The 18,013-nt window shown below is 41.6% G+C and overlaps 1 protein-coding gene across 2 annotated transcripts in view; it reads left to right on the top strand.

Annotated features, from left to right (window-relative positions):
* Positions 1-18,013, top strand: part of LOC140185086 (uncharacterized) — a 68,452-nt gene that overhangs the window by 20,949 nt on the left and 29,490 nt on the right. The window contains exons 10-13 of one of the 2 annotated variants that reach the window (XR_011882492.1): positions 5,492-5,628; positions 9,137-9,177; positions 10,829-10,966; positions 11,924-13,924. Coding sequence is in view for 1 of the 2 variants with exons in the window: in XM_072238343.1 (XP_072094444.1) it covers positions 5,492-5,628; positions 9,137-9,177; positions 10,829-10,966; positions 11,924-12,187 (580 nt within the window). In the remaining variant the exon portion in view is untranslated. Of the gene's footprint in view, positions 1-5,491; positions 5,629-9,136; positions 9,178-10,828; positions 10,967-11,923; positions 17,817-18,013 lie in introns of those variants that run through there. The other variant, XM_072238343.1, reaches the window with a different exon arrangement.

Here is an 18,013-nt window from a genome sequence, read left to right as displayed (position 1 = left end):
TGGATCGTACCTATGCAGAACGCCGTGTAAATATCCCCTGAACATTTGCCACATTTCTGCCGTACATTTCCCTGAGAACATCTGTTCCCATGACGTATCATGAAACAGCAATCACATGGTGGGAAGCCTTCGCCACAACAGCATAACAGTATAAAAGTAGGGTGAACTTACTTTGCCTGCATTTTCTGCTTAATTTTCTTCTTTTACTCTTGCACTATATACATGACACCATCTTTAGTAGCACTGAAGCTGGAAATTTGACCTGTTTCACTCCCTGATATTCTGTAAGGCCAAAGGATACAGGAGTGGGTTCAGGAATGGAAATCCAGCACCCTTTGATGTGGTTACAGTACTTTGTCTCCTTCCACCAGTTGTTGTAGTGCTGCAACAACAGCTGTATTTTATTTTTTGGTTTCCCATTCAGAAAATAAAAGAAATTACCAATGGGGAAACTGCTTTTATCTAGTGTCAGCTCTATCCACTCATGGAGAACACCACACATAAAGGGTAAAAGTATAAAAGAGAATTGGACTGAAAGTGTAAGCAAAATGAACTGTTACCTAATTTTTATGTTACTGTAACAGTGACTTCCCAGAATGTGTCGGCTGTTTGCATTGATTCTGCACAGAGTTGGGTGTACACTTTGTAGGCACAATGAATCAAAATGATTTTCGAATTTGAAAATATGAACATTGAGGAATTTTATCTGTAAATTTGCTTGTTGAAGACCAGCATGCCAAACCTTTGCTTTGAGAGTTTTGAGAGTAGAGGAAGGTTCGATATTGTCATTTAAAGTAAAATTGGATAGCTATATGGACAGGAAAGGAATGGGGGGTTATGGGCTGAGTGCAGGTCGGTGGGACTAGGTGAGAGTAAGCGTTCGGCATGGACTAGAACATAGAACATAGAATAGTACAGCACAGTACAGGCCCTTCGGCCCACAATGTTGTGCCGACCCTCAAACCCTGCCTCCCATATAAGCCCCCACCTTAAATTACTCCATATACCTGTCTAGTAGTCTCTTAAACTTCACTAGTGTATCTGCCTCCACCACTGACTCAGGCAGTGCATTCCACGCACCAACCACTCTCTGAGTAAAAAAAAAACCTTCCTCTAATATCCCCCTTGAACTTCCCACCCCTTACCTTAAAGCCATGTCCTCTTGTATTGAGCAGTGGTGCCCTGGGGAAGAGGCGCTGGCTATCCATTCTATCTATTCCTCTTATTACCTTGTACACCTCTATCATGTCTCCTCTCATCCTCCTTCTCTCCAAAGAGTAAAGCCCTAGCTCCCTTAATCTCTGATCATAATGCATACTCTCTAAACCAGGCAGCATTCTGGTAAATCTCCTCTGTACCCTTTCCAATGCTTCCACATCCTTCCTATAGTGAGGTGACCAGAATTGGACACAGTACTCCAAGTGTGGCCTAACCAGAGTTTTATAGAGCTGCATCATTACATCGCGACTCTTAAACTCTATCCCTTGTCTTATGAAAGCTAACACCCTATAAGCTTTCTTAACTACCCTATTCACCTGTGAGGCAACTTTCAGGGATCTGTGGGCATGTACCCCCAGATCCCTCTGCTCATCCACACTACCAAGTATTCCGCCATTTACTTTGTACTCTGCCTTGGAGTTTGTCCTTCCAAGGTGTACCACCTCACACTTCTCTGGGTTGAACTCCATCTGCCACTTCTCAGCCCACTTCTGCATCCTATCAATGTCTCTCTGCAATCTTTGACAATCCTCTACACTATCTACAACACCACCAACCTTTGTGTCGTCTGCAAACTTGCCAACCCACCCTTCTACCCCCACATCCAGGTCGTTAATAAAAATCACGAAAAGTAGAGGTCCCAGAACAGATCCTTGTGGGACACCACTAGTCACAATCCTCCAATCTGAATGTACTCCCTCCACCACCACCCTCTGCCTTCTGCAGGCAAGCCAATTCTGAATCCACCTGGCCAAACTTCCCTGGATCCCATGCCTTCTAACTTTCTGAATAAGCCTACCGTGTGGAACCTTGTCAAATGCCTTACTAAAATCCATATAGATCACATCCACTGTGCTACCCTCATCTATATGCCTGGTCACCTCCTCAAAGAACTCTATCAGGTTTGTTAGACATGATCTGCCCTTCACAAAGCCATGCTGCCTGTCCCTGATCAGACCATGATTCTCTAAATGCCCACAGATCCTATCTCTAAGAATCTTTTCCAACAGCTTTCCCACCACAGACATAAGGCTCACTGGTCTATAATTACCCGGACTATCCCTACTACCTTTTTTGAACAAGGGGACAAAATTCGCTTCCCTCCAATCCTCCGGTACCATTCCCGTGGACAACGAGGACATAAAGATCCTAGCCAGGGGCTCAGCAATCTCTTCCCTTGCCTCATGGAGCAGCCTGGAGAATATTCCGTCAGGCCCCGGGGACTTATCCGTCCTAATATATTTTAACAACTCCAACACCTCCTCTCCCTTAATATCAACATGTTCCAGAACATCAACCTCACTCATATTGTCCTCACCATCATCAAGTTCCCTCTCATTGGTGAATACCAAAGAGAAGTATTCATTGAGGGCCCTGCTCACTTCCACAGCCTCCAGGCACATCTTCCCACCTTTATCTCTAATCGCTCCCACCTTCACTCCTGTCATCCTTTTTTTCTTCACATAATTGAAGAATGCCTTGGGGTTTTCCTTTACCCTACTCGCCAAGGCCTTCTCATGCCCCCTTCTTGCTTTTCTCAGCCCCTTTTTAAGCTCCTTTCTTGCTTCCCTATATTCCTCAATAGACCCATCTGATCCTTCCTTCCTAAACCTCATGTATGCTGCTGCCTTCCACCTCAGTGGGTCTCTTGAGGAATAGATTTTCCACCTCACTTGTCACCCATGGTTCCTTCACCCTTCCATTCTTTATCTTCCTCACCGGGACAAATTTATCCCTAACATTCTGCAAGAGATTTCTAAACATCGAGCACGTGTCCATAGCACATTTCCCTGCAAAAATATCACCCAATTCACACCTGCAAGTTCTAGCCTTATAGCCTCATAACTTGCCCTTCCCCAATTAAAAATGTTCCTGTCCTCTCTGATTCTATCCTTTTCCATGATAATGCTAAAGGCCAGAGAGCGGTGGTCACTGTCCCCCAGATGCTCACCCACTGAGAGATCTGTGACCTGACCCGGTTCATTACCTAGTACTAGATCTAGTATGGCATTCCCCCTGGTTGGCCTGTCCACATACTGTGACAGGAATCCATCCTGGACACACTTAACAAACTCTGCGCCATCTAAACCCTTGGAACTAATCAGGTGCCAATCAATATTAGGGAAGTTAAGGTCACCCATGACAACAACCCTGTTATTTTTGCATCTTTCCAAAATCTGCCTCCCAATTTGCTCCTTTGTATCTCTGCTGCTACCAGGGGGCCTATAGAATACCCCCAGTAGAGTAACTGCTCCCTTCCGGTTCCTGACTTCCACCCATACTAACTCAAAAGAGGATCCTGCTACATTACCCACCCTTTCTGTAGCTGTAATAGTATCCCTGACCAGTAATGCCACCCCTCCTCCCCTTTTTCCGCCCTCCCTATCCCTTTTAAAGCACTGAAATCCAGGAATATTGAGAGTCCATTCCTGCCCTGGTGCCAGCCAAGTCTCTGTAATGGCCACTACATCATAATTCCATGTATGTATCCAAGCTCTCAGTTCATCACCTTTGTTCCTGATGCTTCTTGCATTGAGGTACACACACTTTGGCCCTTCTACCTTACTGTCTTTACACCATTTATTCTGCTTCTCTTTCCTCAAAGCCTCTCTATATGTTAGATCTGGCTTTACTCCATGCACTTCTTTCACTGCTCTATCGCTCTAGGTCCCATCCCCCTTGCAAATTAGTTTAAACCCTCCCGAACTATGCTAGCAAACCTACCTGCAAGCATATTGGTCCCCCTCGAGTTCAGGTGCAACCCATCCAATCTGTACAGGTCCCACCTTCTCCAGAAGAGATCCCAATGATCCAAAAATCTAAAACCCTGCCCCCCTGCACCAACTCCTCAGCCACGCATTCAACTGCCATCTCCTCCAATTCTTACCATCACTGTCACGTAGCACTGGCAGCAATCCTGAGAACGCCACCCTTGAGGTCCTGTTCTTCAGCCTTCTGGCTAGTTCCCGAAACTCACACTTCAGGATCTCATCCCTCTTCCTGCCTATGTCATTGGTCCCAACATGTATCACGACTTCTGGTTGCTTTCCCTCTCGTACCAGGATGTCGTGCACCCAGTCAGAGACATCCCGGACCCTGGCACCCGGGAGGCAACAAACCATGCGGGTGTCCTTCTCATGTCCACAAAATCTCCTGTCTGCTCCCCTGACTATAGTCTCCAATGACAACAGCTCTCCTCTTCTCCATCCCACCCTTCTGCACCACAGGGTCAGACAAAGTGCCGGAGGCCCTGCCACCGTGGCTCACTCCTGGTCGGTCGTCCCCGCCAACAGGTTCCAGGACAGTAAACTTATTATTCAGGGGAATGGCTACAGGGGTGCTCTGCACTACCTGTCTGCTCACCTTCGCTTTCCCCCCTCTGACTGTCACCCAACGACCAGCTTCCGACAGCCTAGGTGTGACTACCTCCCTGTAGCTCTCATCTATGACTGCCTCATTCTCCCTTATGAGTCGAAGGTCATCCAGCTGCTGCTCCAGATTCCTTACACGGTCTTCCAGATCGCCCAGCCGTATGCACTTCTGGCAGATGTGACTCTGTGGGAGAGGGGCGTTCCCCCAATACTGCCACATCTCACATGAGAGGCACATCACCGTCTCAGGAGACATTGTAAAAACTAACTGCGAGCAAGCTTGTCCTCCGCCTCTTCTCATCAAAGCCTCTCGAGTCAAAGCCTCAAAGCTCCACTCCTTCACTGGCCCACTCACTCACTGGCTGCTTTCACTGGCTGACTAGAAGGGCCGAGATGGCCTGTGTCCGTGCTGTAATTGTTATATGGTTATATGGTTACTTAATCAGCGAATAGCATAATCATTTCTAACATTGAAGTTTCAAGGACATGAAATTCTTTATAAGGGACAATGGCATCATGTTTTACTTTTTTACCTCAAAATTGAACATACAACTTATTTATCCCAAATGAGATACAGTACTCATCCAAACTGTAAGATCACTTCCTTTTATTATTCTCTTTTAAAGCTTACTGGTTTTATGTAACTCTTTTTTTCCAATAGCACTCATGTTATGCACCTTTGGCTATTTAACTTGACTAGAAATGCTTTATAGATATAAGTTGTTATTGTTGTTGCTTTATCCAATGAATTAATATAAATCCCAACATGAGAACTGTGGTCAAGCAAAAAAGTTTAAGTTTCTAATACTATAATCAGTTGGCACCTCTGTGAGATGGAACTAACTTATGACTATAACTTGCTTTGTTATTTTTCACTTTTGACACAACTTTCTAATTTTCAGACTTAAGAAATACACAGTCTTTAATTTGCATAATGTACTACAACAAATCCTGAAGTCCACAGATACTGACAAAGGATTCTCAGTCCAGAAAGCAAGACAAATGACTGAGTTGACTTTGGGCATCGGTACAGAAACAGGTAAGCTTTGAGAACCCTGTTTAGATTTCTGTGGAGCATTGTTAAGTAACCGAGAAAGAGCATTATTTTACGGCTGATGTTTATGCTTTCAATTAACTTAGCTACTATACCCATGAAAGAACAAAATGAAATTACATCTTTTAATGTCAACTCAAGGGTCTGGCCTTTTTAAAATAACTTGTGGTTGAAAAATTCTGCAAGGTTACATAATTCATTTTTCAATCTTGCGCCTATTGGTATCTCAATCAAATGTGAAATGTCAAAGTTTATGCATGTATTTTTATATTTCCAGTGAATAATATCTTCCAAAACTATTAAAATGAATAGAACATAACCATTACATTTAAATGAGGCTATTTTTTCCTCTTACCCTGAGAAATGCCTTCTAGTTTTGGACTCTTCTAGCCTGGGGAGAAGACCATTACCAACCATGTTATATGCGCCTCTCATAACTTTAACCATTTCTATATAGTCACCGCTCATTCACCTACATTCCAAGAAATAAGAACCTGTCCTGGCCAACCTCTCCCAATAACTCATGCCTCTAGTTCTGGCAGCATCCTCGTAAATCTTCTCTGCATTCTTTCTTGCTTAACCACATCCTTCCTATACCAGAGCAACGCAACTGGTCACAGTACTCCAAGTGCAGCCTCATCAACTACATCATAACTCCCCATTTCCAATACTTAGTGCCGTGGCTGATGAAGGCCTATTTTTTCCACCACCCCCATCTACCTGTGACACTGCTTTCAAAGAATTATGGACTTGTACACCTGGGTCCATCTGTTCCATTACACCCTCTTGTGCCATAGCATTCATAGTACAAGTCCTGTGTTAGTCTGACTTTCCAAAATGCATCACCTCACACTTACCTGTATTGAAATCCACCCTCTTCGCTATCAACAACACCTCCTAATTTTTATCATGTGCAAACTTACTGATCAAGCCTTGTGCACTCACATCGAAATACAATTATATAAATGTAACCCTCTCACCGGGGCTCGTTAGCTACCTCTGCTAACACCCATATGACTCAATGAGAAGACGACCTTTCATAAACAATATATGTCTAGGGTCAGCATGATTTAGGGTTCAGCCAAACAGGAAGGTTGGGATTTCGGCTTTATCAAACAGTTAATAGAACATAGAATAGTACAGCACAGTACAGGCCCTTCGGCCCACAATGTTGTGCCGACCCTCAAACCCTGCCTCCCATATAAGCCCCCACCTTAAATTCCTCCATATACCTGTCTAGTAGTCTCTTAAACTTCACTAGTGTATCTGCCTCCACCACTAACTCAGGCAGTGCGTTCCACGCACCAACCACTCTCTGAGTAAAAAACCTTCCTCTAATATCCCCCTTGAACTTCCCACCCCTTACCTTAAAGCCATGTCTTCTTGTATTGAGCAGTGGTGCCCTGGGGAAGAGGCGCTGGCTATCTACTCTATCTATTCCTCTTATTATCTTGTACACCTCTATCATGTCTCTTCTCATCCTCCTTCTCTCCAAAGAGTAAAGCCCTAGCTCCCTTAATCTCTGATCATAATGCATACTTTCTAAACCAGGCAGCATCCTGGTAAATCTCCTCTGTACCCTTTCCAATGCTTCCACATCCTTCCTATAGTGAGTTATTAAGAGAAAGAAAAGAAAAAATAAATAAAAGGGCCCATTACAGTTAAACCAGTCTAAAAGTGCACGCAAACATTGGAACTCATCTCTTCCAAAAACTGGGTATAACCGTTACTCAGGGCACTGAATTCTCATCACCAATCACTGGTAGAACTTCCCATCTTGGACTCCTTCATCTTGCCCTTGCAATCACATCACCCCGTCGGATCAAAACCTACTGGTGTCTCTCCCGATCTTCTCTTTGCCGCATCTCCTGCCAAAAGACCACAAACCAGACTACTGTCCTTCAGAAAACTCTTCCCCACAACTCTCTAGAACCTTCTCTCACATCCTACAATCCTGATTGGCTGACTCACATTCCTAAGTTGGACAACATGGGTCCTTATCTTAGCTGAAGCCAAAACACACTTTCCAGCACGGCACACTGCTTTTAACGAAAACTAACATAAGCTATCTCACAGCATAGCAGTAGAAATCTTAACCAGGGCATTACACTAATAATGAATAATAAAGGTCCCAATACAAGCCCTCATTCCAAGAAACAACCTTCAAACTGGCTACACCATACCTGGAGTACTGCATACAGTTCTGGTCACCCCACTATAGGAATGATGTTGAGGCTTTGGAGAGGATGTGGAACAGGTTTACCAGGATGCTGCCTGGTTTAGAGGGCATGTGATATCATGAGAGGCTGAACAGATTTGGGTTGTTTTCGTCGGAGCGGAAGAGGCTGAGGGGAGATCTGAGAATCTTATAAGATTATGAGAGGCATAGATAGAGTAGACAGGGATTCCCAGGGTAGAAATGTCTCATACCAGAAGGTGAGAGTGGGTAGGTTCAAAGAAGACGTGAGGATTAAGTTTTTTTTTCTCAGAGTGGTGGACGCCTGGAATGTGCTGCCTGGTATGGTGGTAGAAGGGATTCATTTTTGGGGATTTTTGATTTACCTTTTTAGCTGGTTCAGCACAATATTGTGGGCCAAAGGGCCTGTACCTGTGCTGTACTCTTCTATGTTCTAACCACCTCCCTCTGTTTCTTATCCCTGAGCCAGTTTTGAATCCACCTAATTAGTTCTCCCTAGATTCCATGGGACCTAACCTTTCAGACCAGCCTACCATATGGGACCTTGTCAAGGGCCTTGCTCAAGTGCAGACAGACAGCTTCCACTACCCTGCCCTTCCCTCATCTACCCTTTCTTCAGAAAAGCTCTCAAAGGTTCGTCAAGCACAACTTTCCACACATGAAGGCATCATCCTAATCAGACTTTGTCTGTCCAAATGCTAGATGAAAAAAGCTGGTGTTTAAATATATTTGCCTCATGAACTCACTAAGATACTTGTTATTTATCTGACAAACAATTAATAAAAGCTATTTTCCCTGGAGTGTAGGGGAATGAGTTTTATAAAGTTATGAAGGGCATCGATAGGATAGATGGTCAGTCTTTTTCCTAGGATATGGGAATCTAAAATTGGAAGACATAAAATTGATGTGAGAAGGGTAAGATTTAAAGGGAATCTTTTAAAGGTTAGAGAGGGATGAGAGCCAAAAGCATTCAAGATTAGCTTAGCCAGCATCTTGGCCTGCATGTACGAATTGGGGTGAGGGGCCTGTATAACTCGTGTTTCTCTTCTGTGTGTTTATAATCACATAAGCTGACAGCTTCTCCCCAGACGTAGACAAAATCTTTGCAAGATACACCAAGTACTGTTGTAATATATACAAAGAGAGCAGTTGGTCATGAGTTAATTATTAAAGTGATACAAACCAACTTTGCATGCATAGTGTATATTGACATGACTGCTAAGAAAACGTTCCATTGCTATATAAAGTAAAATTCTAAACTCTGTCATTAATCTCATAAAATTGATTTCCTTTCAGTGGAATCTTACAATGAAGACCTCCTGGAATCTAACACACAGGTATTCTTGCAGTAGAAATTGTAAACAATTGACAAATGAGGTTACCTGCTAAGAGCAAGCTAATAACAACAGTGCTTGTTTAACAGCAGAGAATTGTTTTGATGGGGCTTATATTAATATCATTTCTTCAAGCATTTCACTTTGTGCCAACATAATTAAATTCCTCTAAAATTACTGCAGTTAAAAGTTCGAATATAGCAAACTAGCAATGAATTCAGAAGACAGGCTGAACTGGTAGGGAGATGATTGAACTATGTTTTCAGTTGGTAAAAGAGTTGGCTTCTATTACTGTTACATAAATTAGCATCATATGTCTTATTAATGAACAGGCGATTGGCTGACTGGCAGAAGGCAAAGAGTGGGAATACCAGGGGCGTTTTCTGGTTGGCTGCCGGTGACTAGTGGTGTACCACAGGGGCTAGTGTTGGGTCGGCTATGTTCTCGTTATATGTTAATGATCTGGATGATGGAATTGATGGCTTTGTCGCCAAATTTATGCACAATGCAAAGATAGGTGGAGGGGCAAGCAGTGTTGAGGAAGCAGGAAGTCTGTAGAAGGACAGGTTAGGAGAGTGGGCAAAGTACTGGCAGTTGGAATACAGTGTAGGGAAGTGTATATCAGGCACTTTGGCAGAAGGAATAAAGGGCATAGATTATTTTCTATATGAAAATAAATCAGCAATGATTGCATAGCAGAGCAGACTCAATGGGCTGAATGGCCTAATTCTGCTCCTATGTCTTATGGTCTTATTAATAGTGATTTTAAAATATTCTGAAGAGACTACTTAAGTAATATTACATTGAAGTGTATAAATACTTAGATTTCAAAATTCTAAATAACTTTCATTTAAAATCAATATTACCTCCAAGCCCAAAGCAATGACGACAAAATAAAACTAAACAACACCGTTCTTCTCCTGTCCCCTAGTCCTCTCATCAGAATCACTTTTCTCATTTTCTTTGTTTCACAAACCTTGGTGACTGACTTGTTTCATTAAATCAAGATCACCAATTACATTGGCAGAGAATTCTAGTGATTAACTCAGTCCTTTCAGAAATATTTGTCTCCTTTCTGAGATGACTGCCAAGGAGTATTGAGTTCCACAGGAGGATTACAATTGCCTGTGAGGAAGCTAAGCAAAATATGATCTTAACCCAATGAACTTTCTTGGAAAGGTGCCACCTTGGCAAGGTCCCAGACAGCTGTTGGCATCATTGGATTGTTTATCAGCATGATTCATCATCCTAGAGAAATGTGGAAACTAATTTAAAAGAAAATCACAATCAGGGTAAATTATTACCTGATTTATAGAACTGCAGGACAGGAAATCCAGTTCCTCTGTAGTAGTTTTTCTAATTTTCTGATTTTAACCACCCACTGAATATATTGAAGATGCAGTGGACTGGCAATCCATTGTATTCTCAATACATTTAGTGGGAGGTAAAAATCAGAAAATTAGAAGTGACTCATAGGATGGTTTAAAATAATGCATCATATAAAACTATAACTTACAAGGAGTGGGATAAGCATCTGTTTACTTTGGATTCACTTCAGTTCCTTGCACTACAAAGTACAGTTTTGAGCAGCAAATTGTTCCATAATGACTAATGAGTCAAATTACTTGCTTAGACACCCACACTTTTGTTATAGATCAGTATTCTAAAATTGGAGAATGAAGTGGATAAAATGAATGAAGAATTTTCTCTGTGCACTACAAAGATCTCAGAGTACAATCAACAGATTGAGTACTTAGAGAAGGAGCTAAGGATCCAGGATAATTTTATGCAGGTATGGACACAGACGGGCACAGCTTTTTTTTTCCCTGTATCCATCTTTGTTGGAAATATTATGTTCATTACTTGCTGTCCTTATGGAGTTCTTGAGTAGATTAATTATGACCCACAATAGAATAGGAAGCTGTAAACTGTGTAAAACATGTAGAACAGCCTTTAATTTTAATTGCTTATGTGCAGTTTTGTTCTGAGTTAATGATGTCTTCTTACTGAGCCAAAATTCGAAATCACAGTTACCGAATACATTATAGCTTAATGCTTTTGCAAAGCATCCTGCACATGTTTCATATCAATATACTACTTCTACGTCGACTCAGGCCTAGGGGGCTGGCATCGGGCACGATAACGGACTCTCCACTTCTCCCTCTCCCTCATCAGTGTGTTCAGTTCATCTACATTAGCCACGCCGCTGTCTTCTAGGAGCGTGTTGACCATAGTCTTGGGAGGGCGCCCAGGGTTCATCCTCCCGTGCTTGGGCTCCCATATGATGACTAGGCTGGCAGGTAGCTCGGGGTGGCGTAGACAATGCCCTGCTAGTTGCAGTCTTCTCGCCTCAATATCAATATAATATTCAATAAAATGATAACATTTTTTTCCCTGAGAGATTCGTCTCTTTCAGTCAAAGTCACTGTAATAACAAGAGCAGTTCCTTTGTAATAGCTGAACATAATCCAGACGTTCCAACAAGAGCAGTATAGAAAGGAAAAGGACATCAAACCAAAGAAGATATTGGTAGTGGTGACCAAAAGTAACATTAATGTTTTAAGGGAGGGGAATGGATGAGGGAGAATCCCCAGAGATGTCAAAGTATGGAGCTCTGTCCCACTAAAACAAAAGCAATCAATATGAGATTAAGAGAGTGTTTAAGAAGGAACTTAAACATTGTAAATAATATGATTAATATTCTCTAAAATGTATTTTAATCTTTGCTGTGGCACAAACTCTGTTTCAGGAGCACGATCGCAGTTTGGAAATGCCACCAGACGATTTCAGTAATTTGTTGCGAGAGCTTGCACAAGCCCGACGCAAAGTGTCAATTCTGCATCTACAAAGACATTGTGTAATGAACAAGCTGTCAGAACTGGAGCCTAGATTAACTGACCTTTACACAACACTGGAAACCAACCCCTCCAGTACCTCAGCCATGAGAACAAAACTATATTCAGAACATGATCGTAAAGTCAAGGAAGATGAATGTGTAAAGCATGTAGTGTAAAGCTGTAGTGGTCATTATTATTTTGTATATGGAGAAAAATATATCTTCTGTGCATCCCTCTATTTATGATTTGAAGAACCCCTAAACCATCTTCTGTCCAGTCAAACTAAATCATACACCTGGTGGTAACCTGTACATATTGATTAGGAGACACCAAGAGTTAGAGAACAGGAATGTTTAAGTTTGTCATTAATTTTGAAAGTCTAATGAAATTTAGTATCAGAATCAGGTTTATTATCACTGACATATGTCATGAAATTTGATGTTTTGTGTAAGCAATACAGTGCAAGACACATAAAGTGAAAGACATATAATTTACTATAAGTTACAAAAATAAATAGTGCAAAAGAAAACTCATGAGGTAGTTTTCATGGGTTCATGGACCGTTCAGAAATCAGGCCATTCAGGGCAAGGAAGAAGCTACTCCTAAAAGACTGTGTGCGAGTTTACAGGCTCCTGTATCACCTCCCAAATGGTGGTAATGAGAAGAAGGCACATCCCAAATTGTAAGGGTCCTTCATGATGGATTCCATCCTCTAGAGGCACCGCCTCTTAAGGATGCCCTCGATGTGGATTTAAAATGCAGCATGTACTTTGCACTGTTGGCAAAATCCATTAATTTACATTATTTCTCAGTTTTATACTTGCACCAACTTGCTTGGCTGTAATAGAGCCCTCAAAATCACAAGAGACAATCAAAGGGATGTGCCCTTGTTAATAGAATGTGATAATATCAACATAAGATCAATGTTAATTTACAAGTCAAAATACAAGTTATTTCCATGATCCTGCAGCCTAGTGAGGAAGCCAATTTTGGAGGTAGCCTTGTTTGTTTAGGAGTGTAATAATGAAAAGATTAAACCCTTAATAATTTGATGTTGATATATACAATGACAAGAAGTTGTTCAATCATATCATTCCAAGTTGCTTTGATTTATAAATGTAAAGAGGCTTCTATTTCAAAGACCAATTTGAAATTTCCATATTGAAATCTTAATTTTTTTTGTCAGAAATATCATTGAGTAACTAGTGTTTAATTTGCATCTTTAGAGATTATTGGTTTATAAAAGCTATTTTTGTTGTGTTCTCACCCTTTACTGGTCTCTTGAAATTCAGATTTAAAGTTTAGGTTCCAACGGTTGTATTTTTTCTCGGTAATTTGCTGATAACTTATTTTCAGATGAATGCTGCCTTAAGTAGTTGTCCATCTACAGCAGAAAGGGTAGCCTTGTAAATAAACCATGGGCCTCTGCAAGATTCACTCAAGCTTCCACACAGATGTTGAACATGAGGAGTGTGATGAGGAGAGGCAGGGGTGGGGGGATTATAGAGCTTCGAGTCTCATCACTATAGTGAACAAAGACCAATTCCAAAGTGTGTATCATTGAAGCTTCTATTCTCCTCCACCATCACATCTGCAGAGTGTTTATTCTCACTATTCTCAATTCTCCACCCTTTAAAGTTTATCAGCACTGGCTGTTACTCAGCCATGGTGACCTTACACACTTGAGTTCTATCCCAAAATTGCAACATCTGACAAAACTCTCCCCAACTCCAAACTTACTTCAAGCATTCCTTCAGTTTCCTTTCCTAACCATGATTTCTTTTTAGATGTTGCAGATTTCTGGATCATTGGGATCTCTTCTTTAGCCAGAGGGTCGTGGATTTATGGAATTCGTTGCCACATACAGCTGCGGAGGCCCGATCATTGAGGGTGTTTAAGGAGGAGATTGACAGGTATCTAATTAGTCAGGGTATCAAGGGATATGGGGAAAAAGCCGGAAATTGGAACTAGATGGGAGAATAGTTTAGCTCATGGTGGAGTGGCAGAGCAGACTCGATGGGCCGAATGGCTTACTTCTGCTCCTTTGTCTTGTGATCTTGTGACCTTCTGGGGAAGGTATGATCTGTATAAAAAGGACAGACTATACCTGAACCTGAGGGGGATAAATATCTGTGTGGGCAGGTTTGCTAGAGCTGTTGGGAAGGGTTTAAACTTATTTGGTGGAGGATGGGAACCAGAGTGATAGGACTGAGGATGGGGCAGTTGGTATACAAGTAGATGCAGTGTGTAGTGAAACAGACAGGCAGATGATAGGGCAAAATTGCAGTCAGTGGGATGAATTGAAGTGTAACACAGGAAAAATCAAAAAGGGTGATGAATACAAGACTGAAGGTGTTATATCTAAATGCATGCAGTATACAGAATAAGGTAGGTGATCTTGTAGCACAGTTAGTGATTGGCATCAACTGAGTCATGGCTGAAAGAAGATCATAGTTTGGAGCTTAACATCCAAAGATAGAGTATACATTGTATAGAAAGGACAGGCAGGTAGGCAAGGTGGGTGGAGTGGATCAATTGGTAAAAAAAAAAATGATATCAAATCCTTAGAAAGAGCTGACATAGGATTGGAAGATGTAGAATCCTTCTGGGTAGAGTTAAGCAACTGCAAACACAAAAAGACCCTGATGGGAGTTATATATAGGCCTTCAAACAATAGCCATGATGTGAGATGTAAATTATAATTGGAGATAGGAGAGGCACATAAAAAGGGCAATGTTATGAGAGTCATGATAGATTTCCATATACAGGTTGGTACTGGATCTCAAGAGAGGGAATTTGTAGAATGCTTATAAGATGCCTTTGTAGAGCAGCTTGAGGTTGAGCCAATTTGGGAAAAGGGAATTCTGGACTGGGTGTTGTGTAATGCACCAGATTTCATTGGAGAGTTTAAGGTAAAGGAACCTTTAGGAGACAGTAATCATACTATAATAGAATTCACCCTGCAATTTGAGTGGGAGAAGCTGAAGTCAGATGTATCAGTATTACAGTGGAGTAAGTGTAACTGCAGAGGCATGAGAGAGTTGCTGGTCAATGTTGATTGGTAGGGTACTGTAGCAAGGATGATGGTAGAACAGCAATGGCTAGAGTTTCTGAGGCATTTCAGAAGGTGCAGGATAGATAAACCCAAACGTGAAGAAGTATTCTAACGGGAGGGTGAAGCAACCATTGCTGACAAGGGAAGTCAAAGACAGCATAAAAGGGGAAAAGAGGACATATAGCAAAAATTAGTGGGAAGTTAGAGGATTGGGAAGCTTTTATAAACCAAAAGAAGGCAACCAAAAAAAGCCATGAGGAGAGAAAAGATAAAGTATGAAGGTAAACTAGCTAATAATATACAAAAGGATACCAAAAGTTTTTTAGATATATAAAGAGGAAAAGGTGGCTGAGAACACTGGAAAATTACCATGGAGAGATAAGTTATTGGGGACAAAGAAATGGCAGATGAACTTAATAAGTATTTTGCATCAGTCTTCACTGTGGAAGACACTTGCAGTATGCTAGATATTTTGAGAATGTCACGGGAGGACAAAAGTGAGTGTTGTTGTCATTACTAAGGAGAAGGTGCTTGGGAAGCTGAAAGGTCTGATGGTAGATAAGTCACCTGGACCAGATGGACTACACCCCAGGGTTCTGAAAGAGGTAGCTGAAGATACTGTGGAGGCATTAGTAATGATCTTTAAAGTATCACTATATTCTGGAATGTTCTGGAGGACTAGACAATTGCAAAAGTTACTCCACTCTTTAAGAAGGGAGGGAGGCAGAAGAAAGGAAATTATAGGCCATTTAGTCTGACTTCAGTGGTTAGGAAGATGTTGGAGTCCATTTTAAAGGATGGAGCTTTGCTGTACTTGCAGGCACATGATATAGGCTACAGTCAGTATGGATTCATTGGGAAATCCCGCCTGAAAATCTGTTGGAATTCTTTGAGGAAATAACAGGCAGGATAGACAAAAAAAAAGAGTCAATTGATGTTTACTTGGATTTTCAGAAGGTCTTTTACAAGGTACTGCACATAAGGCTGCTTAACAAGATAAGAGCCTATGGTATTACAGGAAAGATACTAGCATGGACAGAAGATTGGCTGTCTAGCAGGAGGCAAATAATGGGAATAAAGGGGGTCTTTTCTGTTTTTTATGCCAGTGACTAGTGGTGTTCCACAGAGGTTGGTATTGTGACTGCTTTTCACATTATATGTCACTGATTTGGATAACAGAATTGATAGCTTTGTGGTCAAGTTTGCAGACGATACAAAAATAGGTGGAGGGGCAGTTAGTGTTGAGGAAGCAGTGAGTTTGCAGAAGGAATTAGACAGTTTGGGAGAATGGGCAAAGAAGTGGCAGTTAGAGTATAATGTAGGGAAGTGTATGGTCATGTACTTTGGTAGAAGGAATAAAGGCGTAGACTATTTTCTAAACCAGGAAAAAATTCAAAAAATCAGAGGTGCAAAAGGGTTTGGGAGTCCTTGTGCAGTATTCCCTAAAGGTTAACGTGTATATTGAGTCAGTGGGAAGGAAGTCAAATGCAATGTTAGCTTTAATTTTGAGAGGATTAGAATATAAAAGCAAGGATGTAAGGCTGAGGCTCTATAAGGCACTGGTCAGACCACACAGAGTATTGTGAGCAGCTTTGGGCCGCTTATCAAAGAAAAGATGTGCTGGCATTGGAGAGAGTCCAGAGAAGTTCATAAGGATGATTCCAGGATTTAAAGGGTTACCATATTAGGAGTGTTTGATGGTTCTGGGCCTGTACACACTGGAGTCTGGAAGAATGAGAGGGGTTCTTGGTGAAACCTTTCGGACATTAAAATGCCTAGATAGAGTGGACACGGAGAGGATGTTTCCAATAGGGGGAGAGTCTAGGACTAGAGGGTGCAGCCTCAGAATAGAGGGACATCCATTTAGAATGGAGATGAGGAGGAATTTCTTCAGCCAGAGGGTGGCAAATCTCTGGAATTCCTTGTCACAGACAGCTATGCAGGCCAGGTCATTAAGTATATTTAAAGGGGAGGTTGATAGGTTCTTGATTACTCGGGGGGTCAAAGGTTATGAGGAGGAGGCATGAGAATGGGGTTGAGAGGGATAATAAATCAGTGGTGGCTAGACTCACTGGGCCAGATGGCCTAATTCTGCTCCTATATCTCATGGAAACATAGAAAACCTACAGCACAATACAGTCCCTTCAGCCCACAAAGCTGTGCCGAACATGTCCTTAATTGAGAAATTACCTACGGTTACCCATAGCCCTTTATTTTTCTGAGCTCCATGTACCTGTCCAGGAGTCTCTTAAAAGAGCCTATTGCCTCCACCACTGTCGCCAGCAGCCCATTCCACGCACTCACCACTCTCTGTGTTTTTTTAAAAAAAACTTGCCCCTGACATCTCCTCTGTACCTACTTCCAAGCACCTTAAGACTGTGCCCTCTCGTGTTAGCCATTTCAGCCCTGGAGAAAAAGCCTCTGACTATCCACACGATCTTATGTTCTTATGATTGACACTGGTTACTGTTGCCCTGCCGTACAGTTATTTCTGATGGTCTCTGACAACAGAAGCTGGTGAGTGGATTGAAACATGAACTTACAAAAATAATCATGTTTTTATGTGATTGTTCTGTTCCAAATCTGATAATATGCCCCACTGTTGTGCTTAAACTGAGACATTGGATACTAATATGATGTTTGTCAAAAATTTGGATTCTGCTTAAGACGTTTTTCAAACTTGTCTTTCTTTTCTGTTGTAGCATTATAGTTATGATAATATTCATTGAAAAACATGGTAAATTGTATTGAAGTGCTGCTAATCTGCTTTATAAATTAAAATATCTCAGCTGCTACAATATTAATCTCAGTGCCTGTATTTTTTTTTTGAAGTAATACCATTGAATTCTAGAATATTCAGTGCACCCAAAATGCATGAATAGTATCAATTAGCAGATTTGTCAAAGCAGTAATTTGGAAAGCCTGCTTCTCTGAGTATGATTCAGTT

Source organism: Mobula birostris, chromosome 20 (assembly GCF_030028105.1).
Source record: "Mobula birostris isolate sMobBir1 chromosome 20, sMobBir1.hap1, whole genome shotgun sequence".
In the NCBI taxonomy this organism is placed as follows: domain Eukaryota; kingdom Metazoa; phylum Chordata; class Chondrichthyes; order Myliobatiformes; family Myliobatidae; genus Mobula; species Mobula birostris.
Note: the sequence above shows the minus strand (reverse complement) of the source record. Positions and strands in the feature narration are given on the sequence as shown.